Here is a 26,147-nt window from a genome sequence, read left to right as displayed (position 1 = left end):
GCTCAACAACTCGTATCCTTGTTTGGCAAATGCTTCGTGTGTCTTGTCAACAACGGAGCTATTATTTCCGTGGCTGTTCAAACAACATGGCTGCCTGGTTGCGTATGTGATTGGCTGAATACACGTGGCCGTAAATTCACGAAGCATTCGCTGAGTGATGAAAGCTATTAACTATTATACTTAAGGTGGTGTGCAATGCTTGGCAGTAAACAGCAAAGGTGCTGTTGAGTCAGTCAATGCAATGCTAACATCGAATGTTCCAAATGTTCAGAGCGAGAGCGTCCCATGTCATTAAAATGAACAAATACATTTTAATGCTCTTCTTTAGCGTGATGCGTAGGGTTAAAGTTAACTGCAGTACTTGAAATAAAAACGGAAGTATGAGAGAGATGTGTACTGTGCAAGGTCTTCATGGAGTAAAAACAATCACAAAGGTAATCATTAATGTGAAAAGTGATGAGAGATGTTGAGGCGCTCCGAGCCATGGAGATGTGTGCGCCTTTCAAGAAAATTTTTCTCGGGTATTGTACTCTGTATATTCATCTTTATTACTTTGTCTTTGACTTTTTGGATTCTAAGCGAGTGAGGAGCTTGAAGCAAAAGTGACACATTCAAACCAGTTTGACCTCATAATGGAGGATAATGCTTATGCTGTCTTTTGTGGTCTCTGCAGTATTGCATGCCTTATTATTTTAAAAAAGCTTGCATGAGACTTACTGTGACCTGGAAAAATGCAAACGCCTATGACCGTGAAGTTCTGTTTTGGATCTAATGTCCAAGACCAAAACAAATCAAACTTCTTGAAAATGTGCTCTTAAAACATCTAGCAAGACTGAATAAAAGTTTCAATCATTATTATGATTGAAACACTGCACATCATGTAGAAATTGTAGGTTGGAGGAATAGCCTAAAATATGTATATTTCCCTGCATCTAGCAACTCTTGTAGTTCATATACAGCAATTATCCAAACAGCTGCTTAGCCTATCGGGAATATTTTACTAAACACCAGCAAGATTGTGATCAATCATGAGAAAATTTATGACTCCAAGATCCTGTTTGCCTTGTTCCTTTTATTCATGTCCTATCTTGGTCTATAACATGGCTTGTTTTTCAGGTTGACAAAATAAACAATCTCTCCTTGAATGAGAAAAGTGATAAACTATCAGCCCTTGTGCTTACAGGATGGATCTCAGGTTACTAAAGCAGCACGGTCTGCCTGCTATACCGTGCTGGGTTGAGATTGAAAGAAGCTTCCTGTTTCCCCAAGGGTGGCTTACAGTTTACCAAGCATTCATTATTAATACAGGGCCATGCTACACGATACATCACAGGGCTCTTCTCAGCTGCTGTCGTGATAAATTTGCCCCCGTGGTATGGTTCTTGAACTATACAGGGTATAGTTGACAAATGGACAAACTGTTAATGTTATTTTTAGTTGACAGCAAGTGGCAAAATGGTCGCCCAATGAGATGGACAAAAACAGGTGGATATTACTGCTTCACTCATATTGCACAAACGCAATATTAATCAGAATGCCGTGTTTAGACGAATAGAGGCACGTGGAACATAATAAGAAAATGATTTAATCACAGTGCCCCTGCTGGTTTCAGTCAACTTTGACTGTATTATGATTCAGTTACTGGTTGGGTGTGCCGATTGTGTTCTTTTCCACGGAAATTGGCAAATTGCTAACTGTGCCCAATTGATTGGAGCATAGTACAGTCAAGCCTCAGTTTTCGAACGTCTCTGTTCTCGGACCAAATCGGATTTCGACCAGAAAATTCAAGATTTTTACGCCTCGGATTACGACCGAAACCCGGTTTTTGACCAAAATGAGCAAATCCGAATACACCACTTGACTCCTCTCTGCTTTCTTACACTAGGAAGTGACGTTTCCTCGTGTAGCATTCATTATGAGCAGAGGTGTTTGTTGTGATTCACGCAAATCTGACTGTTTTTATGTTATTTTTGCATAGTGTATTAGCCTCTAGTCATGGGCTAATAAAATAGTTTCGGATTTTGAACAAATCGCTTTTCGAACAGTCTTCTGGAACGAATTATGGTCGAAAACCGAGGTATGACTGTAGTAAAATTGAATTATGCATTTGGACACAGAACAAGGTATTTATTATCAGATTGAATTTTTTAGTCATTGTTTAATTTTGGCAGAATCTGCTGAATTAGTAATAAGACCTGTGGTGAAATTAGGCTTCATTTTTCATCCGACCACCTAGTTTTAAATCAGTCCCAGTGTCTTGTCAAGTGCTGTCATTACACCATTTGTGGTTTCGCTTGTGTGTTGTTTCTGTTTCAGGCTTGCTTCCATGCAAGAGGTGAGTTCAGCAACTTTACTGCATCAGCAGAAGTAACTGAGGTTAAATTGTCATCTACAATTTGTATTTTTAGCATCTTGCAAAAAACAGGCAATGTAAACAGTTTCTGATCGCACACCAGGATAAGGCACATAGTTTATACGACCACGGCTTCATGGATCAATTATTGTTAACTATTAATGTTTCTGACAAAACAAACTTACCATTACTTCATTTAATAGAAGTAATCATTTTGCTTGAAGACTCATCAGGTCAAGTATAGTTGACATTGCCCATTTTTTGCAAGATGCTAAAAAATTGTAGATGACAGTTTAACCTCAGTTACTTCTGCTGATGCAGCAAAGTTGCTGAACTCACCTCTTGCATGGAAGCAAGTATCGCGGTTTGAGATTGTGCCACTACAATGATTTAACATTAAAATGGTCTCCCATGCTCTAGTACTGCACCATTTTGTCCTACAAATAGCTGCAATACGTATTTCACTTCCTTGAAACTTTTATTTCAATAGCCATTATGTTTGGGCAATCATCCCTGTTTCATTGACACCTACCAGAAGTTCCCAAATGAAAAGTCAAGCTTAATTTTAGTATCCGTGGTTGGTAAGTAAGAAACCATTAAACGATGTCCGATTCCATCCATCCATGCATCCAGCCATCCATTTTCCGATTTGCTTATCCTTACAAGTGTCACGGGGGGGTGCTGGAGCCTATCCTAGCCGTCTTCGGGCAGTAGGCGGGGGACACCCTGAACCGGTTGCCAGCCAATCGCAGATGTCCGATTCCCTTAATCAAATTAAAAATGACCAAAATATCTTTAAAGTCACAGTAAGGGAATAGCTGCATGTTTTATCTATCCAGTATACCCCACTTGCTGGTTCTGTCAGAAAAATTGACATTGCCAACCCTTTTATTAAAATACTTGAGGTGTTTTTGGCATTAGGGAATGTTTTTTCTCTCATTCATGTCACAGATCTGCTACTACAAATGACACCATTCAAGTGTGAAACTCTTAACTGTGAAATTTGTCATTCATCAAAGTGTGATTTATTTTCTTCCAGGTTGTGTGTGAGAAGGAGGCGGTGGCTGCGGCATGCTGAGGCAAAACCCCCTGACTCAGGATGAGTGTCAGAGATGGCGGTGCCGCCGTGGCGAGTGTAGGTGGAGTAAGGGGGGGAGGAGGTCTGCTGACGAGCACCAACGATCACAACGGACGCTCATACCTGCTCCAGATCTACCCACGGCTTGCTGCTGAGTCATCCACCTGCTGCAACCTGAGGTGCGATGGTTGCAGTGTTCCAAAAATAGTATCAGTCATTCCTTAGACACCAGTGATTTATTATTATTATTTTTTTCCTCAACTCATCAGAGTGCAGAAGGATGCAACGGCAGCTTCTGTGATCTCGGATGCCGCCGTGGCACTGGGACTGGACCCTGGCCGCATGTATGTGCTGGCAGAGGTGAAGGAAAGTGGAGGGGAAGAGTGGGTGCTGGAGGCTGGAGATCTTCCGGTGCAGAGGTTCTTACTGTGGCCTCGGAAAGCCCAGGAGCAGCACCCGCAGAGCCTTGGCTTTTACTTCTTACTCCAGGTCTCTTAAGTAGTAGTGCTCATACTCTCTTGTATTCACAAGAAAATCACTGATTTGTTGCACAAACTTCGGAAATTTCAATGCATGGCTCTTAACTATTCAATGTGTTGGTGCTTGCGTCTTCTATTTTGGATAGTGTAAACTCGGGTTGGATTTGTACCTCAAATAGGAAATGAAGTGCAATTTTATAGTGCTTTATCTACTGTACAACAGATGTTGTCCAAAGCGCTTTGCCAAGCTTCAAATTCACATTTTTGAAAACGTATCGAGTGTACGTATGCGCTAACGGCAACACATCATCAGCCTTGATTTTAAGAGACTTACTTACCGGTACGTTAACCACCAGGATTCCCCACTTTACACTGCCAAATAGCAAGATGTTCTTCCAACCATGCATCATCCGTTTTCTGAAGCGATAATCCTTTTGGACCAGTTTTAATTCCATATGTTTGTCATGTAAGCTACTAGCTAGCGCTAAGTTAACCAGTGTACAGTATTTTTTGTGTCCTCTAACTCCCTCTGTCTCCTATTATGGCGGTTGGAGGCAAGCAATGGAATAACAAAGACAAAGGCGTTGAACTGTCTTCATTGACTGCATAACAATTCAATTTAATGCTCAATAGCCAGCGAAATATTCCCATACACATGGAAACGCTTCTGTGTTTTGTTCTCAAATATAGCGGGGTGTTACACGACGCCTTTGCATTTGTGATGTGTGTGTCTGACTCGAATTAGGAAATACTCTTTGGCAATTGCTACCCCACTTTGAGTTGCCACCGATTCATACGTAGCTCTATTACAAACAATGAATGATGATCATTTGAATACATTTTGATGAAAACCTGTCTATTCGAGAAATGCTAAGGAGATATTTAAAAATGTTTTTTTTTTGGGGGGGGGGGGGTTCAAAATGATAGCCTGGAGGCAGTCAGTCCAAACTAATCAATTGAGTTCATACTTGTAACCGATTAGTGCAGCCCATTTTGCCTGGCTTCCTGGCACTATTAATCGACTGTTCCACACAATCAAGATGAATCTCCATGATTAATAAGTAATCGACTAATTAGTTATTCTGAAAACCTTTAAACTGTTCTTTTCATCTACATGACAAATTGTTTCTGATAAATATTGCATGGAAGTTTTGAAAATTGAAAGCTACTTTTTCTGTTCTTGATCCAGGAGAGGAACAATGACGGCTCTATTCATTATGTCCACCTGCCGCCCCTGTCAAAAGAGCAGGAGGCACAGCGGCTTGCCGCTAGGGGCTTCCTTCCACCGCCGCAGGATGACTTTGCGGACCTTTGCAACCTCCCCAAACTCAACGAGGACAGCATTCTAAACAATCTGCGCACACGCTTCTACAAGAAAAAGATCTACACCTATGCAGGCAGCATACTCATTGCCATCAATCCCTTCAAGTTTCTGCCAATCTACAACCCAAAGTATGTTAAACTGTATGAAAACCACCAGCTGGGAAAACTGGAGCCGCACATCTTTGCCATTGCGGATGTGGCTTACTATGCGATGCTCAGGAAGAAGGTCAACCAGTGTATTGTCATCTCTGGGGAGAGCGGCTCAGGCAAGACTCAAAGTACCAACTTTCTCATCCATTGTTTGACTGCACTCAGCCAGAAAGGCTATGCCAGTGGTGTGGAGAGGACTATACTTGGTGCAGGACCAGTCCTGGAGGTAAGAGAATTTTGCCAATGATTGCAGGTGTCTGAATGCAACACAGTGGCTGCGCAATTTCCATTGGGAACGTTAATCTCTTTGCTACTTTAGCTTGTACCCGATTCTTTGGTACCAATGCTTCACTCGCTAAGAGTAGGTAGAGAAAGAATAAAATGTGGCTGTGCTGGGTAAGCAGGTAAGATCGTCTGTCATCAGGCCAGATCTACTCGTCTGTTTGCCTCATCAACTGTAAGGAAACCTTATCCATACCCACCACTGGCTTGAATCGTATGGGAATTGCCTCGCTCTTATTCATTTATTGTCAATGATAATGCTTCCTCAAAAGAGTCACACTTCTATTGCAGGCAAATACCTAAGCAGCAATAAGACTACTTGTGTTTTAGATTGTTTAATGGTATTATAATTCTATTTAGTCAGATGGTTAGAAAATTCCCATGTAAGAGAAGAAAGGAAATGTCTTTTCAGGCTGCAGCTCCAGGCAGGATGGACATATGATCATTGCCGTGTAGTATTAAAAGCTTTACCATACAGACTATGGTCTCCCCCTTGCAACAAAAAAAAAACAAAAAACCCAGGAATATTTATTTTTTTAACCCCTCACACGATTCTGTCCTTTATTTCTGTTGGAATGAAATGAACAACTTCTTACTGAATCTGTAACGCAAGAAGACATTTGTAGACATCTGTCTCCGCTTTTACAAAATGGAACTGCCAGTAAATGCCCTCGTATTGTTATTTAGTTTAATCTACTTGGCTAACAATATGTGGCCTTTATTTTTTTTCCCACCCGGTAATAATAAACTCTCTCTCTCAGACACTGTTAATGGAAGAAGAATTTGTAATAATTTTCAGCATTTCCATCCCTCTCACAAAGTAGTCATTGTTTAGCATTACAACAGTTAGACTTTGCAGTACTGTACTGTATTATTGACTCTTGTGCTACAAACAGTGGTTTGTGCATCTGAATGGTCGAAACATATTTTGAGCTTCCTGTGAGCCCAGTGATCGAATGAAAGTTTATTTTAGAAGCACCATTGTAGATTAAAAAAAAACAAGAACAAAAAATGAAGTGCTATGTCTAAGGACAGATGGGACTCAAAAGACCCAATCCCTCTTTTGATTCGATATCCATTCAATTCTACACTATTTTATTTCAATCAGTGTGATGGTTTTCACAATTGTGGTTCTCGAAATGCTCTTAGTGCTAATCTGAAAGTAAATCGCCACATATTTTCAGTTTTATATTGCGCAGTAACCGGGCTAAAAATACTCCTTTCATCCAGAAAAGCCATGTGTGGAATGTGGAAGTACAAAACTGTTGAAAGAAAACATCAGCCCAGAGCTGTAAATGTAAGTTAAGTGGATTGCTGTGCAGTAGAAAAGAAGTAAATACACTGGGGAGCGGGGGGCTCTATAGTCATTTAAGAGCACATGTCAGTCATCCATCATTTGCCTCATGACTTTTGTCCCTTGACCTTCTTGACTCGGCACTCGAAAGGCACTCACAAAAGTGCTGCGACTTTAAGATGCCGCAGAGTAAGTCAACCCTTGGTGCGTCACTCTGATGGAGGAATTTTCCCCTCCATCAGCAGAGTTCTGGTCCCATTGGCAAACGCATGGCCGCCATTCATTCCCAGAATGCAGTCTGTTTCAGTCCTGTCCAGAGCTGTGGTTGCTGAGGGAGACAAGGAGACGGGATTGGGCTTTGTTGGCGTCGTCAGTACAGGATCCAGAGATCGGGTTCCAGTTTGTCAATCATCCTGGCTCATGAACAACTGCAGCAATGTTTCATCAAAAGTTGCATTTCATTCAAAAGTGGAGTGTTTTGGACATTTTTCCACATGCTCTACGAAGAAGAGATTTATGCGGGAAAAAATGTCGACTTTGACACCACCTAGCAGCTTTTGTAGCAAACTAATAACACAGCTAATGTGAACTTGAAGTCTATTTACAGAGGAAGTAATAACTTAAAGTATGTTCCCTGCAATTCCTCTTCACTCAAGTTGTGCTTCGATCATATGTCAACTTAGAATTGAGATGTAAAGAGAGAGAAAGTTTCTTTCAACAGGTTTGGTATAAACTGATATAAAAGAACCCCAAATCTTCCGAAACGTACTTTTTTTTGCACTGGATACTGAGCCGAAGACAGTGGTTGAAAATGCAAACAAGGTGTGCGTTCTGCGCGTCTGTGTGGCTGTAGAGGAGCGCTACAGACCTGGGTCACATTTTGAGGTGGTGAGATCATTATTTGTGCTGCTGGACTGAATGGCCTCAATCTGAAACCACTTTGCAAAGCAGCCATCCAATTTTAGGGTCATGCGCCATCACATTTCTATTCTGATGTAGATGTCGTGCTGCAATTAATAACACTGGTCAACAGCAAATTTTAACCAGATATGACCTTATATATTCCTAAATGTATATATGATGCTGATTTAAAACATGTTTACTTTTTTCAAGCACTTAATGTTTTTCAATTTGAATTAAATTGATAAACATTACTCAATATATTACATACTGTATTATATTATTGTTTTTCATTTTTGTTATAGTTATGTGTATTATTTATTTAATAGTATAAACTGGGATAGCCTCTGGCATGCCCGTGGCCCTATTGGGGATACATACTGTAATTCAGAGGATGGGCGGATGGAGTGATTAATCATTTGGGGAGAAAAAATATATTCACTACTGTTTCAAGTGTGTATGTCAATGTATAAAATGCATCGTACCCCGTAGAGTTCCTCTGTGAGACACCTTATACTCTCTGTAATATGATGCATGATACATCTATTGTGCATTGTTTCCAATCAAAAGGTACTTTTATACACTTCCTTTCTTTTGATAATTTGTTGACTATGGTGTCCCCAGAACCTTCTTCAGTGTGCTGCTTTAAAAATGAATGACTCTCATAGTCAGTGAGTACAGTACAACTTTTTCAACTGGTCTGACTGGTTGATCCAGGTTTGTATTTATTTATTTATTTCTCTCTCTGTTATTTCTTTATTTTTTACTCCTTTGAAGTACATTTCAGATGTCATTGGAATTGGTTGACACTTAAAGTACAGGTCAGCTGCTCTGTAAAGATGAATTGCCAAGAATCTGAATCATAAATTGAGCTTTACCTCATGCAGCCCTAGATTAAGACTCAGACATAACTTCACAGGGAGTTCCTATCATCCGGAACCTTATTTGACAGGAAACGGCTACAACATGGGAAGTTACGGCAGTAGTTCTCCTTAGTTTTTTGCCAGGACCCTTAGGAGGTGCGGATAGACCAGACTATTGTATTGTATGGTTCAGGAAGTGCAGAGGAGAAGCTGGCCATTCTGTCTGCAGATTCATTGTGTATCTCTAAGTGACTGTATATGTTACAGTTGCACCCACTTATTCCGATCTGTGATTGCGCTGGCTGGGTGGCATTGACTACAAATATGGAGAAACTGGCTTTGAGTTTTAGCTGGCATGTCACTGAAGCCATACACACTCAAAACGACGAAAACAATGCAATCACTCTATTGAGAACTGAGGTGAAGTGCAGAACAAGCTGTTTCTTGTAGCAACAGAGTTGCTACATGCACGCCACAGCTTACATGTGGCAACATGCTGCAGCCATCTTCAAGACCTATTTGTGGTACTTTAACCACAGCATAAGATAAAGATTGATGTGGCCCTCAATAAGACATGGGTGGGGCTTCTTGAAATTGCTCTAGTCTGGTAAAACACTACACCACAAGAGGACCAAAAGTAGGTCTTCAAAACTTCATTCACATTTTTCAAAGCCATAACATCTGACATGTATATCTACTTTCCCTTCTTGCCTCGGTTGGCCACAGGAAACAGAAGGCACAGGGCGGAGAAGTCCTGGCAGGAGTCGTTAAAATGCACGGTCTTGTATTTTTGCTCTCGCAAAGAATGTGGCCGGTCATGTCAAAACAATTTTGCTGTCCGTGCGATTGCAGGTGTCTTCGCATGCGTATAAAGCAGTGTTCACGTTGGCTGAAAATAGCTAAGATTAATAATATTACTAATATTAGGCAGTGTACACTTGCCTATTATGTTCTTCTGAGTGAATCTTGATAAGTGACACTGTTCACTGTCACTAATGCTCAGTTGCTGTCACTTAGCAGTGGTCACACCACTCATGATTTTACACATAATGCTTGTGTGGCCTGAGTCCACCGAATGTAGTCTTGCCGAAGCTTCATTTCTGCAATTAGAAACAAAAAGAAAATAATATGCTTTGGGTTTTGCATGGTTTAGGATCGTTGTGATGGTGCCAAGGTTTTGTTACATTCAGTGGTGTCACTGTTCCACAAGGTAGTTTTTCTCCTGCTGCACAGATTTGTGCCTATTTGTGCCTTTCTGGGTTCGTGCTAGATTACATTATATCTGAAAAAAAAATCTACTTTGACTTGCTTGAAGGGGAAATAGTACTGCCTTATCATTTGGCTCCAGTAAAATGATAAGTTTTGAGAGGGCGTGCTTATCATGTAGTGGCTCGGTAACCTGGATTCAGATAAAACATTTGCCACCATTTAATTAATTCATAAACCTTCAAGTGCTACTGATGTTGTGATTGGAATTAAAAGGATAACATAGCCGTGGTTGAAATAATCTGAAGATGTTTTGTGTTGAGCAAGTTTAATGTCGCTGTGACGGAGGGCCAAGTATACATGAGGAACTGTGTAGCGACGCGGTTGCCTTTAACCCCTGCCAACATCATATGACCTTAACAAAGTATGTTTTTCAGAAGAAGCATTGTACCCATGGCTATTCAGCATCATAGCTGCTTGGAGTGAACAATTGTTGACATACTGCCTTATTTGCATGTTAAGTTATACAGGCGTTTGAAGATCTTATCGATTCAAATTAGGCTTAAAGGAAACAAGAGTGACCACATGGATTGGCCTGGTTTCACCATGACAGCTTGCCGTTGTTTTGTGAATGGAGGAATCCGTGACACTGGGACAATGCAGACCCCGCTGTGAACAAATCCAGTCTGCAGAGAGGTGTGAGTGTCATGACCTTGGCAGCACTCATGGAGCTGTTCAAATGAAGCTTAACCGCTGAGGCCACATTTGGGAGAGTGCAGCACTACCCCAGTGTTACGAATAATAAGGCCTAATATCCAAATGTCTAAAAAAAAAACAAACTCAATGCTCATCTTGAGCCAACACACATTAGACTGATTTTAATGATTTAAGATTATAATCTTGGTTGATTGTTGTACAAGACAAATTACAAACGACACGGTTTGTGGAAGAGGTCCCCTAGTTTGAATTCCAAGAACTTTATTTGTGGCTCAATGGGAATGTTGGCCTGCATTCGGGTCATCTCGGCTGTGCTCAAGTGGAAATGTACTGGATAGCCGGGACCAATGAATCTGGTTTACAAAACAAAATCTCTTCATCATAATCATCAAAACTTGTATATGCATATGAACAATGTGCTTGTATGTACACAGATTTCTAGGTCCCTTGTTCTGTCTCTCTCAATCTCTCACTATTGCTTCCCGTTTCCCCCTTCCATAAACTGTAAGATCCAATTTGTTAAGAATGCAAATACCGCTTTATTTCTCCGAAGATGTGGTTTTTGACAATGTGCCAATTCACTTCCTCATACCTGCTGTGCCTCAGAGCCAATCATATCTCCCCCTCACGGGCATGTTCGCCTGCTGTGATGATGCTGTGACATGTTTAGTATTCACTCCATGGTGCAGAGGCCTCCACTTTGCTGAGCTTTCCCAGAGTTTTACGCACTTGGCTGCAAGCTTGCTGGAGCAATTCAGTCAGAACAGCTCGGTGAGATGCAGTGAGTTGATAGTATGTCAAATGCAATCCGTATGTATATAAGAAGCAGCCTCTTTTATACGAGAATACAACAAATTAGCCACTTTTATCTGGTGGTGGGTGGATCATTTTCCGGGCATTGACATTAGACATTTACATCCATCTTTGATGGCTCTGTTACAACTTCAAAATGTCTCTCATTCTGTCAGTACCTTTAAAACCGACATTCTTGGGAAAATTCCCTCTCTGAAAGATCTTGTATCTTGTATCAAATGATACAAATAAGCTTTATTCTGCTATGTGCAAACAAGAGTGCCGATATTTATGGAGGGTGGTATGTGTTTGCTAACTTCTGCTTAATATAATTTACCTTAATTTTGTTCTATGTGCACCCGAGAGCAAACTCTGCAGTTTTGATTTACCATGTGTGTATTTTTTGAGATGTCATATCATCCATATTTCCATTATGTCAGGCTCGTGATGATGGAGTGTTTCCAATCTGTCATGTTCAATGTTGCCACTTTGACTTAAAAAATTAACTTTGTTACTTTACTCATTAACTTGATTTAAAAAGTAGCTTAGTAACTTTACTTATTTCTTGTTTTTTTTAGGAATTAAGTTAGATTATAAATTATTTTAATACATTCAGCAGATACTGTACTGAAAACCCCGATTCACAAAAAAAAAAAAAAAAGCATTTTTAACAGTGACATTAACGACTAAAGTTTGTTTTTATTAAAAATGAAATAGGCACCCGTTTTGTCTTACCAGCCATCAATCCGTCAGTTTTCTAATCCGCTTATGCTCACGAGGCTCGCGGGCATGTTGGAGCCCAGCTGTCTTTGGGCAGTAGGCAGAGTTTGTTTTGGGGACTTTACTGACTACTCTGTTGTTAAGACTCAGACGTGCTACTGTATTTTATGATTCATGAATTAGTTTTACATTACAATGTGTTAGTGAGGGCAGTGAGAAGAGTGTGTTGTGTGTTTCTTTCATTTTTGTCACTTCTTGCTCACTGCTGACCCTAGCAGGGTGCCACTATCTCAAACGCTGATGTTGCTGTCATATAGAAGCAAAGATAATTTACAAAGGAACATTTTTTAATGCTAGAAGAGTAACCATAGTCGGATAACTTAACTAGAAAATGAAACGCATTACTCGTTACTTGAAAACGCACACATTTTGGAGTAACTAGTTACTAAGTCAGCCGTTACTCAGGCATCACTGGTCATGTTACTCTGGTAGATGTCCGGTTCATATCTGATTGTTATCCACATATGACCAAGGTCTGATCATGGCATCAGTTTCCATGCATGTTTTCCCCCCTCTGGTTACACTGCCAAGAAGCTTAGCCAAACTGGACCACATTAAGAAGAAATCCAGAATTGGATCAGTGGAAACAAATCGTGTAAATCCGGCAGAGAAAAGAAAAGAGAACCCAGTGCGTGGATAAGTACTAACTAGGTAGTCTGACTTGAACTGAAATGTGTTGAAAATTTGAGATTGTGATTGTACAAACGCAAAATGACTGGAACTGGGTTATATTAAAGCAGGAGAAATGGGTCGCCGGTTTACTCAATAGACTCCAAAGAAGACACCTCTGTAACAAATTAAGCCTCCCCCTGCTTCGGAGCATACAATGTGGTTCCTATTTAACATGCGCAGAGTCAACTTCCCTTGCGGTGGCCTTTTGTTGTACTTGTGTGTGTATCAGTAACCATGTGAGCATCATTAAAAAAAAAAAATCCCAAACACAGAGAGAGAGAGAGAGAGAGAGAGTGAGCTATTCTGTTAACACATCAATGTGAGAAACGAGGGGCCCTCAGTAAGGCCTGGTGGCTCTGCTGTCTCAGCTAGTGGAACACCAGGCGCAGACTAGCTGTGTCACTGACTTTCATTTATCAGAACTGTGACCTATTATGCTCGTGCACAACCACAGTCAAAACAGGGAAATGAGTGATACGATTTTGAAGGTGGCGGATGGAGAGAGGGGACAATGAGTTACAGATGCTTGGCCCCCCGTGACACACGCACATACAGCCGAACATGATACCACCCACATCAGTGGTCTCAGCTGCTGTTTAAAAACAAGATGTCACCCCTGCACTATTGAGTTTCTTTGGTGTCACGGTGATTTAATGTCACGACTTCGCTCGGTAGAGATTGATCTGCAGATTGCTTGCTCAAAGGCATTCTTTCGCTGTGATTTTATTTTTGTACTTGGTCGCATTTTCACTTATGGTATTCCAGTCCTGTGCAAGTAACATAAACAGTTAATTTGTCTCCAGGCCCATTATAAACACGATTCGTTTCAAGTACCGGTACTGTACTTGACATTATTGGTTTTTCTACGAATCCATCAGTGTTCCATTAATGTCAAAATAACTTGACTCCCTTGAACAAATCATTTTATTTTTCTGTTACCTCCCTCAGGCCTTTGGAAACGCAAAGACAGCCCACAATAACAACTCCAGCCGTTTTGGTAAATTCATCCAGGTTAATTACCTTGAGACCGGAGTGGTGAGAGGGTGAGTAATTAGCATCACAAATGGCTATTTTTGTGCTCTGTGCCTTTTTCCCGAAACTTGTCATTTAGATCACTTCTTTCGCCCAATCGCTTCCTCTTTGAATGGTCATGTGCATTCTTCTCTTTTATGGGTTCGTGTGTGGGCATAAATTTACGGCCACGATGAGCTACTTCCTTTTTCTTAGCCCCCAGTCTCCGGTAAGGAGCTCCATCAAAGTTAAATACGCCACTTCCTCACTTCCTCATCTGCAGTGGGCTGCTCATTACAATGTTTAAAAACAGACATAAAGATCATGCAAGAATGGATTTTTTTTTTCCAAAACATTCAGACGTCAGCCCACACCCTGCTCGTTTACTTTGTCTTGTAGACAAGCAAAGAGTAGTGACACGATCAAGACGAGGAAAAAAACCCCATGCATGTTAATTTAATTTGAATCTCGAAATTGTCCTTCAGTAACAGACACACTGACCAGTCAGTCGACGGGAAGACCAGCCTCTCCCTCATAGTCAGCCAGGGTAGGCTCATTACACTTATATTAATGGATTGATATATTTTACATACTTCAATAATCCTGTGAGGGAAATTGCAGGAATGAATTTAAGGAGTTATTAAGAAATTGACCATATGCCCATCCCCACTATTCAGTATCTGTTCAGCCTCCAAAGCCATTTTTGCATGTCTAATTTCATTTGGACAAGGACTATTCTGCCTAACTATTTAAAAACATTAAATGTACCCACATCACTGGAGAACAACAAAATGTTTATGGTGGCAACTGTGGGTTGTTCAATGTAACTAGTGATAATTTGCCTTATATCCCAACAATTCATTTTCCATGGATGGCACAACGTCTGTCATGCCATGCTCTCCTGAATTGTTCTCCTTGAATTCAAATGGATTGTAATCCAATCAGGAGTCCCCACTATTCAGTATCTGTTCAGCCTCCAAAGCCATTTTTGCATGTCTAATTTCATTTGGACAAGGACTATTCTGCCTAACTATTTAAAAACATTAAATGTACCCACATCACTGGAGAACAACAAAATGTTTATGGTGGCAACTGTGGGTTGTTCAATGTAACTAGTGATAATTTGCCTTATATCCCAACAATTCATTTTCCATGGATGGCACAACGTCTGTCATGCCATGCTCTCCTGAATTGTTCTCCTTGAATTCAAATGGATTGTAATCCAATCAGGAGGTTTGGTGTCTGGCTCTCTATAATAAAAAAAAAAAAAAAAAAAATCTTCTTAGACAAGCAAATGCCATATTGGACACCCGCAGCAGATGTGCTTTTCACCTTCTGCTCCCCATCAGTGACAAGCAGAGGATCTGGACAAATAACAAAGGCAGTCTATCTCTCCATCTCCAGTGGCCATTCAAACAGTCTGTAGAGGAGATCATCTTACGCTGTGCTGTTGTTGTTTTTTTTTTCCTTGCTGGTGCCTGTGCAAGACCATTCCACCTTGGCGCAGGGGATGGCCGAATCCGAATATGCATCTGTTCCTCCAACTCTGACCCCCTACCTCTATTCTTAGTTTGTCATGAGGACTGGCATCAGAGTTGTTTTGCTTGGCTACTTAAAAAACAACCCCAGCTTTTAAAGTCTGATTCAGACAACTTTTTGGCGTTGGCTTTATGGAGTGGGTAAATAGCACTGCTATTAAAATGGCTTGTCTCATGACCGCACTGGTCTAAAAGCATACCTTTATTTTTTCTTTGGATCCCTTGCCGGAGCCTCTTAGTCTCACACACTCACTGTGCAATCAAGTAGATGAAGGCCGAAGTTGTCTCTTGTGGCCATCCATGTCTGTTATGTGTGTCTTCCATTAGACCCTATGCTTTGTTCACCCTTTGATTGTTTCAACCATCCCCCCCTCATATCGCCTCCTGTTTCTCCACTCATTTCTTCCTAGACCACGCTCCCACGACCTGAAAACACATGCACACACTCACACACACATGCACATGATGGCCTTTTGTGTTAAGTGATTCATGTGCATTGTTTTTCCTTCTTTCTCACCACTATTTCACTCTCTCTCTCTTGCAGTGCTGTTGTAGAGAAGTATCTCCTGGAGAAGTCTCGTCTCGTCTCCAGAGAGAAGAACGAGAGGTGGGGACATGCAGGGTCTCGACCTCTTTCACACCCTCTGTCTGGTCTTTGCAGACTCTTTGTAAACATGGGAAGTTTCTCCTGGGATCTTCTGGGAGTTGCATATGAAGTTTGGACCTCAGACATTGACTTCATGTTAAACATCTAAACCTGCTTTGTTGCCTCGCAAACTACAGTATTTATCATATGGCCGAGTGAAAATTATCTTCCTACACTAAAAATAATGCAAAAATGAGACGAATAACATCTCAGCAGATAGGAATAAAAAGACATTGAGGGGAAGCAAACAATCATGAAATCACTGAAATATGAGCCATTACTTTTCTGGATTACTTATCTACATGTATCTTATTCGGCATTATGCAATTAGTTGATCGAATAAACCTTTTGTTGTGTTTTAGGAACTATCACGTGTTTTACTACCTGTTGTTGGGCGCTTCCCAGGAGGAAAGGAAAGAATTCAAGTTGTTACCACCTGAAGACTACTTCTACCTCAAACAGGTAGAAGGAAGGGAATTTCATCTCAACCACATAATTACATTTGAACTGGTGGTTAGCTTATCAAAATAAAACTGTAGTTGACTGACTGGAATTTTTCATTATTTTCAAGCTGTGAAAAACCTCTTTTTTGTAGCAAAACTTTAAGATTGAAGATGAGGAGGACCTGCATCATGACTTTGAAAGGCTACAGCAGGCCATGGAGATGGTTGGCTTCCTTCAAGCTACCAAGAAGCAGTAAGTGAATGCTCAACGTTTAACGGGGAAGTCAACTGAAAAATGTTTTCTACAGTAATATGTTCTATTCAGCACCATTCGTCTAAACACGGCTTTCTGTATAATATTGTGTTTATGGGATATGAGTTCAGCAACAAAACCTAGCCGTTTTTGTCCATCTCAGGGGGCGGCTATTTTGGCACTTGCTGTCACTCAAAAATGACATCACAGTTGCTATAGTTGCCTCACGTTGTTCGAATAGTGCACGCAAATATACTTGTAAAGACATTTTGGGGGTTGACTTCCTCTTCAATAGTATGCTTTTCTACAATGATCTATTATTCAGGAAAAAATCTGCAACTCCCCAAAATGTGATTAGGGAAATCCCTTAAATTTTCTAGTGTTCTGTGGTGGGGGTTTTTTTTTTTGTTGCATCATTGTACTGTATCTCCAAAGTTAGAAAAACAGGAACAAACCAGCAGGTCAATGAAGGAGTTTAATTGTGTTTAGATACACAGCTTCATAACTATTAAATTGACTGAAAAATTAAAGGTTACCTATTTAAACTGTTCCTCTGTTTATTAAATACTGTCTGTCACTGCTTCAGTTTGATGTAAAGTGTCTTTATTGCAGGATTTTTTCTGTGCTTTCTGCCATCTTGTATCTTGGCAACGTGACCTACCAGAGGAAGTCGACAGGCCGAGACGAGGGCTTGGAGGTGGGGCCACCAGAGGTCTTGGCCACTCTCTCTGACCTGCTGAAGGTAGTAAACTTGTGTGTGTATTTTGATCAATGGGACCATGTTTGGTCAGCTGTATGCAAGCCTTAAACATGGTGGTCTCCCTCAGGTCAAAGAGGAGCTGCTGGTTGAAGCTTTGACGAAGAGGAAAACAGTGACAGTCAATGACAAGCTGATCCTCCCCTATAGCCACTCGGAGGTATCTGCTGGGCCCCCTGCACCTGATTTGTTTGGGATTGACATCTGAAGGCACAACAAACCACCTCTCATTATGCTTTCTTTCTGTTCTTCCTGTCATCTCAGGCAATTACGGCCAGAGATTCGATGGCCAAATCTCTATACAGCGCCTTATTTGACTGGATTGTCCTACGCATTAATCATGCACTGCTTAACAAGAGAGACATGGAGGAATCTGTCCCAGTGAGATACAAAACACATGAATAGTTGCACTCAAAACCAGTGTTGCAGTTGTGACCCCATATGTTTTTTGTTTTGTCCTGTAGCGCTTGTCAATTGGTGTCCTGGATATATTTGGCTTTGAGGACTTTGAGACCAACAGCTTTGAACAGTTTTGCATCAACTATGCAAATGAGCAGCTGCAGTATTATTTCAATAATCATATATTCAATCTGGAGCAAGTGAGTGATCTGTTGTCTTTTATGTTGTTGTAACTTGTTTACCAAGTCACATGCTGTGTTGTAACATATGACTCTGTATGAAACACAAACTTAAATGTATTTATAAATGAAACTAACCAATTGACATTCAATGTTTAGAATTATTTATTTAAGAACCGTTATATGAGATTATTGTATTCTGTAGGAGGAGTACCAAGCAGAGGGAATCACTTGGCATAACATTGACTACATAGACAATGTGGGCTGTATCCATCTTACCAGCAAGAAGCCCACTGGCCTGCTTTACCTGCTGGATGAGGAGAGCAAGTAAGGAAGACAAGCCCTTTGAGACTTTTTGTGATTAAGGGCTATATAAATAAATGTGACTTGACAGCATTGGGTTTTTTTTTTTTTTTTTTTTTTGCAGTTGATCATGTGACCTACTTGTTCCTCTTCCTCATTTTATTTGTCCCTCCTCACCTCACTATTTTCTGTACTCGTTATCCAGCTTCCCCCATGCCACAGATGAGACACTATTAGCCAAATTCAAGCAGCAGCATCAGGGGAATAAATACTTTTTGTCCACACCTGTCATGGAGCCTGCTTTCGTCATTCAGCACTTTGCTGGGAAAGTCAAATATCAAATCAAGGTAAGGTGGAGCAAGCACGCAGGAACAATTACTTGGTGATTCACGATGAGGTTGTTGATATTTTATTATTGATTTTTAACCGCTGCAGGATTTCCGTGAGAAAAACACAGATCATATGCGCCCGGACATCGTGGCATTATTGCGGAGCAGCGACCGAGCTTTCGTGCGACAGCTCATCGGCATGGACCCTGTGGCCATGTTTCGATGGGGCATTTTACGCGCCACCATCAGAGGCATGGCTGCCTTCAATGAGGCCGGTCGCTCATGGGCCGCCAAGACTGCAGGTACATCAGCGGTGTTATTATCAGCCAGCTTTGGGGTGGAATAATAGTCAATACGAATTGTGCAATTCAATCAAAATACTGTATTTTAACAGAGGTCCAGTCAATGAAAACAAGCAACATTTTAATTTCTGGGGAACAAAAACATGGCACGTTGGCCATGTATTTTGTAGACCTCTGAACAGCTTGTACCCAAAGCTTTACTGTTCTGCAGTTTTTCTGCTCTGCAATAAGCCGTTCAGGTCAGCACAAGAAGAGAATGTTAAGGCCAGAAACGTGAGACCTGAGCAGATTTCTGACATATTTCTCAAAATGCGCAATCCTCTGCGCTATTCTTGTGCTTGCAATTGTTTCCCCACTGACGTATAAATCTTTTAAACTGGATTAACAAGATTAAATCGTTTAGAAGAAGCAAAACTGCTGCAGTCACGTGCCTCTCATCCACCTATATATGTATATATATTTTTTTTAAACTGAATTTGTTTTTATTTGTTTGTTTGTTTTTGATTGTGTCTTGAAGGTGTTGTACGTCCAACCTCCAGAACTCCTTTGGGAGAGATTCAGCGTTCCAATGCTCCAATAGAGCGAATGTACAAGTAAGGACAGATGTCGAGTATTTGAATTTCAAATTGAATATGATCGTATCACATTGTAGTTGCTGTTGAACTGGTTTTCTAACCGTCCGATCTTTCCCCTGTGGGGGACAGCCAAGTAACTGCGGATGTGCCGTCAGGGTGTTGGTGTATTTTAACCCTCACACTTTTTTCCCCCACCTTCAGAGGTAAATGTATCCCTAAACATACAACCAAAATTGAGCCTTCATGAAATTGTCTCTGTTTGATGCTGTATGTTGCCTTCTGATTTGCTCGCTGGTATGGGAAGAGCTGAAGAGGGACAATTTCACAAACCCGCACTCTCCTTTCCCACTTGACACCTTTTGGTGACCAAGGTGTGTGTGGCTTTCTCCTCTCCCTTCCGCAGAAGAGCATCTATGCTCGATTTCTACTTTGATCACTCAGAGGAGCGCCCTCTAGAGGCCTTTGAAGACATCTTTGCTAGCTATGAGAATAAAAAGTAAGTGAAGGAAGAGTGGACAGGAGAAGTGGCTGCGTGATGCCAGGGAGGCAGGCAGGATGGAAAAGAAACATGTTTGTTATGGGTAACGGGTAGACTGCTTTGCTTCCCTCTTTGAAATTGCATCCATTTTCAACAACCTCCCAAAAATACAATAAAATGCATTACAAGCCATTATGAAAGAATGATAAACTTAATTGTGATTATGGTTCCTATACTATTAAACCACAGTACAAGAGCGTACTGCTCGCTAACATCATTTTTATCCTCATTTTCTGTATGAGATGCACCCATATGTACCCATGTTGTATAGAGCATATAACGGTGTGCAGCTAAAGTTACATGCAGCAACTGTGGAGACCTGAAAGAATATACTCTTACACATTCTATTTCCCCCGTTGTGATAGGTAAGAACAGAACGCCGAGCTTTCTGAAAATGGAGTAAAACATCCGAAAGAATATTTTACGACAAAATCTTTTGAGCTTTAACCCTTGAACACTGGTTGTCAGAGTTCACTGTTATACTGATTCATTCAGTCAGGCCTGTTCAGATCTGCTATTGCAATATAAAAGAGGTTGGATTCACTGTTAGGTGAGATTTTTGTGTGTTACCTATTCCTTTCCTGCCTGTCTCCTGCTTTTTTTTTTTTTTTTTTTTTTTTTTTTTTTGGGTCACGCACGGTAAGTATAGAAAAGTATTGCATGAACCAGCTCCGCGATAAATTTCCGTATAAATTAACCTCACGGATACGGCGTTTAGCCCAATAATCTGGATTGAATCAACACAAATAACTTACAGTCCCTCCAGCATGGAACCAGATAGGCGGCCAAATGCATGTTGACTACCACATTAGCAGCAACATGGGTGTGAATAATACCCCACCAAGATCCATCCCCTCTTTGTCTCCTGTGTGTCCGTGTGTGTGCTCCTTTTTTAAAGGAGATATGGCATCATGGTTGGGTGGTTCAGTGTGCTCTCTGCTCTTCTTGTAAATAAACATGGACAGTGGGACTGTGTATACTGTGAGAGTTATTCTTCACGGATGAACAGAGATTGAAAGCTTCTTGCTGTCACACCCCCAACTATCCTGCCCTCTGTGTTCCCTTCTCTGGTAACCGTTGGTGGGTTTTCCTCTGAGGTGTCCAAACTGTTTTTGTTTTGTTTTGTTTTCCACACACTTTGGTTGTCCTCCCTCTTATTTTTTTCTTTTTTTTCACCTCACTTTCCTGTTTTCCCCTGTCCACACTGTGTATCTTTGTGTGTCGTGTGATCAGAGACATGCATGCGCAGATCATCAGCTCCATTAAGAACTTGCAGCTGGATGGTGAGGACCCTCGCAAGCTGCTGCAGTCCTGGGGTCGTCTCCGCTTCCCTCGACATGTCCTCCAGTGAGTCTGCAAACAGACTGGGTGGTGTCAGAGCTTGCCAAAATCAGCACAGTCAGCTCAGGAAAATAGACATAGATGTCATGCGACAGAATCGAAGAAAAACATTCGAAACAACAAGCTTTCTGTTTCATCAGATAGTGTTTGTAGAGCTTGATTCCTTAAAGGTTGCAGCTGAAATGCCTTGATACTGTCTATAAACGGCATGAATAATAATTCAAAGGCATGTGAGGAGCTGTGCCCCTTCAGCATGTCATGTCAATTCTAGAAACATGACACACTGAATAGGAATACGTTGTGCATAATGAGCGAGCATGTCTGTGTGCGTATGCCAAGGGTCCTGTGGGTAAATTTGACATCCCATCTCTTGTTGTAAACTAATTGCATCCTCTTCCTTGCCATCATTCTTACACACTTCATCCATTCCAGCCGAGCTGTCATTAATCCTGTCAGGTGCAACCCTGCATTTCATCACCGACTTGAGAGCGCATGAAGAAGTCTGTACTAACCTGACTCAGTCCTCACCTGCATACCTCTTGCTGTAGTCTCTACCCTCACCCATTATCTTTTGGCTCCCTTTTCCACAGGAAAAGCAAGGGAACTAAACAGAAACAGATCATCCCCAAGGTATCAGAAATGACTTTTATGTATCTTGGCTCCCTTGTGGATTTTCTACAAATGAATGTTTTTGAGAACATGTTTTCTCTCACTGTGCAGAATCTGTTGGATTCTCGGTCCCTGAAGTTCATTGTAAGCCTAACCCTACACGACCGCACCACCAAGTCGCTTCTCCATCTGCACAAAAAGAAGAAACCCCCCAGCATTAGTGCTCAGTTCCAGGTAACGTTGCCCTTAATTGTGTGCAAACACCATCAAATCCGCTCATCCTCCAGGGACATTTTACCCCTTTTTTTCCTCTTCTCCCAAAAGACATCTCTGACCAAACTCTTGGAAACTCTGAACAAAGCAGAGCCTTTCTTCATCCGCTGTATCCGCTCCAATGCTGAGAAGGTATGACCAATTTTTAGTGATTTATTATTGAATGTCTGTTGTTGAAGTCCCCCATTTCTATTATGCCCGAGTCTAAAGGATAGAAATCAGATTTCACATTCAAGTACTTCTTGATTTGAATGAAGAGGAAATCTTCATATTTTTCAATCAGTTGCACCGACACTGCATTCATATCCTTGAGATGTATTATACTTTCTCTCTTCTGCTTACGTATGAGCAGAAGGAGATGTACCTAGATGAAGCCTTGGTGCTCCAGCAGCTTCGCTACACTGGAATGCTGGAAACTGTTCGAATCAGGAGGTCTGGCTATGGCGCAAAATACACATTCCAGGTACTGTGCCGTTTTAACTTATGTTGTATGTGTCTTGAGAATGACATTGTTTGGATAATAATACCTTCATAATTCTGTGTCTTTTACATCTAACCTGACAAGATGATGTGTTCTTGCCTGCAGGAATTCTTAGAGCAATTCAGAGTTTTGCTGCCAAAGGACTCCACAGCTTGTAAGGAGGACATTTCTGCTTTGCTAGACAAGAAGATGGGCTTGGATCCCACCACATACCAGATAGGCAAAACGAAGGTAAGCACTCAAGTGTTGAGTTTGTCTTTGAATAATTACAATTGCGTGCAACACGGTTTGTTTTATTTTATTTATTTTTTTCGCAATCTGTTCAGGTTTTTTTGAAAGAACTGGAGCGACAGCAGCTGCAGGACACGCTGCACAAGGATGTGATGCGCAAGATCATCTTCTTGCAGCGCTGGTTCAAAGTTCGCCTGCAGAGGAAGGAGTTTCTGGACATGAGACTGTCAGCTGTCGTGATCCAGGTGAACTCAAAATACACATTTAGTCTTTCTGCCTATATTTCTACTGTGTACTTTTTGTATTCTTATTTGAAATTTATATTGTAATCCTCCATTTGTTCCAAGGTTATTATAGTTCATGGAAACAAATTGAAAAAAAACATTTTAGTGAATGAAATAAAAATAAGTGCTTTAAAAAAAACTAATGAACTGAAACTAAATTTTGTGTTAATGAAATTAAAATTTACTATAATAAGAGTGAAAATGTCCTTCGTTTTCATCTTTGCCAATTATTTCATACATTAGCTATTGGGGTTCATTTTAAACATATGAAAGTAGTCCTTTAGGAACCTCAGTTTAGTTTACTTTATCTCATATTACGTGCTCTAAAAATGAATTTTACAACTAACCGAATAAAAAAAATACATCTAAAACCATTATAACCCTGATTTGTTCTTCCTGCTAGCGTTCATGGCGCAGGTACTGCAAAGAGGAACAATGGCGGCGGGCTGCCACTCTAATCCAGGCTGTCTGGAGAGGCCACCGACAAAGATCAGCATATCAACGCCAAAGACAAGGCGCCACCAAGATACAAGCCCTTGTCAGAGGGCACTCGGCACGCCGGAGGTAACGGGGAATGCTCAGTGACACATTCAGGGTCTTTGTGGTGACACTCTAGTGGGGGCAGCACTGACTCAAACACAAAAGGGTTTTTTTGCGGTGATTATAAGATATGGAAAGCCAGAATGGATGCTAGTTCGCTTGCTAAGCATTGGTTACGTACCTCGATGCCGAGCACCAGATTCCCATCGACGACTGCCGTTCAGCCGACTCACATGATACGCCCTAGTCATAATTTTGAGACATACGCTACCCTAACTGCAACTTCTCTCAGAATACTTTCAGTCTAATGTAACTGAGGCATGATGGAGAAAATCATCAGAATAATATAACTTCATTATTCCAGATGCCACTCCATGCGTGAGGACCGACGCAGAAAGGAGGAGGAAATGAAGAAGGCAGAAGAGGAAAGGAGGCGCCGGGAGGAAGAGGAGGAAAGGAGACAACGGGAAGAAGAGGAAATGAGGTTCAGAATGGCGGTGGAGGAGGAACAAAGAAAGGCTCAAGAGGAGGAAATGAGGAGGAGAGAAGAAGAGGAGGCAACCAGGAAAGCACTTGAAGCTAAGGCTGCATTGGAAGCAAAGGAGGAAAAACAAACAGCAAAAGAGCCTCAAACACGAGAGGATCCAGATATAGAACTGGTCACAGAGGAGATGCTGGATGACAGCCTACTGGACCAGGAGCCGCAGGCGAGAGGAGAGGATGATGGAGAGGTTCCATCAAGCTTCCATACACAGGAGGAATGGGGTAAGGATGAAGATGAGGAGGAGGATGAGTGGCTACCCCAAGCAGAAAAAAGAGATTGTGAACACCTACCTCTTCGGTCTGGTTTGGAGACCAACGGTACTTTGGCTGAGGCTGGTCCCCAGTCCGATGAAAAGGAGGAGGATACACAACATGGTTTGTCTTCTTTTGGGGTCTCCTCCAATCTTCCTCCACCCACTTCTTCTGGTTTGGAACAGACTTGCAGCATTACCTCTACTACTTCCCATTCTCAACATAAACTAGTCCGTCCTGTTGCCAAGACCCAAGTATCTAAAAGTCAGGAGAAGAGAGAGCAGAGGAGACGCAGGGGGTTGGAGCACAACCAGAGAGAGACTTTACGAGCTGCCTCAACATCCACCTCCTCCTCAGCGACCAGTGTGGAACAAACATCCCCTCCAAAGAGTAAATCGTCCGATGTGTCAAAGCAAAGAGAAGGGGCTGACAGCAAAGAGCTTGATCAGTATACGTTTGTGGCCTGGAAGATGAAGGAAGAAAAAGGAGGGAAGAAGGATACCAAATTATCTTCACAATCTGGTGCTGTTCGGCCAACTACGTTATCACTGCATCCCGCTGAATCCACGCATGAGAAAACCGTGGCGGATGGTGGTGCTTTGAGCCTGAAGCACATCCATGGACCAGTCAAAGAGAAGTCGGAGAAGTGGAAGGGAAAGACGAGTGATGGAGAACACTCTCCTCCACAACATAACATGTACGTTTCCTGCTATGGCTATATTCTCATGTTTAGCGCCCCGTTCACTATGCAACATGTGCAATATCAAATCCATAAACTATCTACATGCTATATTCAGACTTGAATTTTATTATTTGCAGAAGTCAAACGGCCTCCTCCTCAATTGACAGTTTGTCTTCATGTTCTGAGGCCCCTGGTGCTCTTTTAACCAGAGAGGTATTTTAAAATATGATTTCCAATTGTACCATAGAAGTCACAAGTAGTCCTTCTGAGGCATATTCAATATAAAATCCATTCTTTGTCCTATTCCGCAGATGATTTTGTCTCCAGAGAGCTTGAAAGGAAGTTCCACCAGGAGGAGAAACCAGGAGGACTCAACCCTCTCCACCCCGTCCACGCCAGACAGGTAACTGCTCAACACAGAGAGAGTGAAGTGACGTTGACCGAAGCTGTTTTTAATGATGTCACCTGTTATGCATGTGATAGAGCCAGATGTTTCTACATATGTCATGGAAATCCTTGATAAACACACAAACACATTGCATACATCTAATCCAAATGGCTCTAAGCCAATTACTAGACGGCCTATCGGTAGTCTAATTGGAGGGGCTTCAGCTGGCTTGCTTTGTCTTTCCTGAGTGCTGTTGCTGTGATTACAGAGCTGGAAAAGCATTTGGTTTCTTCTGACACGGTAATAGCTGAATCTGTGTGGTGGTGTTTTTTTTTTTTTTTTTTTTTTTTTTTAACTGAAA

The 26,147-nt window shown here is 41.4% G+C and overlaps 1 protein-coding gene across 9 annotated transcripts in view; it reads left to right on the top strand.

The window, feature by feature from the left end:
* The window catches only part of myo9b (myosin IXB), a 53,324-nt gene that overhangs the window by 14,631 nt on the left and 12,546 nt on the right, over positions 1-26,147 (top strand). For 5 of the 9 annotated variants that reach the window (XM_019871698.1, XM_019871697.1, XM_019871696.1 and 2 more), the window contains exons 2-28: positions 3,393-3,610; positions 3,701-3,920; positions 5,100-5,609; positions 13,838-13,932; positions 15,983-16,045; positions 16,447-16,546; positions 16,680-16,780; positions 17,393-17,522; positions 17,608-17,697; positions 17,802-17,918; positions 18,002-18,136; positions 18,321-18,442; positions 18,624-18,765; positions 18,854-19,049; positions 19,567-19,642; positions 20,028-20,120; positions 21,396-21,509; positions 22,094-22,133; positions 22,224-22,346; positions 22,437-22,517; positions 22,738-22,848; positions 22,972-23,097; positions 23,193-23,342; positions 23,785-23,945; positions 24,286-25,413; positions 25,536-25,611; positions 25,710-25,801. In XM_019871698.1, the coding sequence (XP_019727257.1) occupies positions 3,453-3,610; positions 3,701-3,920; positions 5,100-5,609; positions 13,838-13,932; positions 15,983-16,045; positions 16,447-16,546; positions 16,680-16,780; positions 17,393-17,522; positions 17,608-17,697; positions 17,802-17,918; positions 18,002-18,136; positions 18,321-18,442; positions 18,624-18,765; positions 18,854-19,049; positions 19,567-19,642; positions 20,028-20,120; positions 21,396-21,509; positions 22,094-22,133; positions 22,224-22,346; positions 22,437-22,517; positions 22,738-22,848; positions 22,972-23,097; positions 23,193-23,342; positions 23,785-23,945; positions 24,286-25,413; positions 25,536-25,611; positions 25,710-25,801 (4,550 nt within the window). In that variant the 5' untranslated portion in view covers positions 3,393-3,452. The remainder of the gene's footprint in view (positions 1-3,392; positions 3,611-3,700; positions 3,921-5,099; positions 5,610-13,837; positions 13,933-15,982; positions 16,046-16,446; positions 16,547-16,679; positions 16,781-17,392; positions 17,523-17,607; positions 17,698-17,801; positions 17,919-18,001; positions 18,137-18,320; positions 18,443-18,623; positions 18,766-18,853; positions 19,050-19,566; positions 19,643-20,027; positions 20,121-21,395; positions 21,510-22,093; positions 22,134-22,223; positions 22,347-22,436; positions 22,518-22,737; positions 22,849-22,971; positions 23,098-23,192; positions 23,343-23,784; positions 23,946-24,285; positions 25,414-25,535; positions 25,612-25,709; positions 25,802-26,147) is intronic. The other 4 variants (XM_019871705.1, XM_019871701.1, XM_019871700.1 and 1 more) reach the window with 3 other exon arrangements.

Source organism: Hippocampus comes, unplaced genomic scaffold (assembly GCF_001891065.2).
Source record: "Hippocampus comes isolate QL1 unplaced genomic scaffold, H_comes_QL1_v1.1 scaffold182, whole genome shotgun sequence".
Classification (NCBI taxonomy): Eukaryota; Metazoa; Chordata; class Actinopteri; order Syngnathiformes; family Syngnathidae; genus Hippocampus; species Hippocampus comes.
The sequence above is the reverse complement of the archived record's forward strand: the minus strand, read 5'-3'. Positions and strand labels throughout refer to the sequence as shown.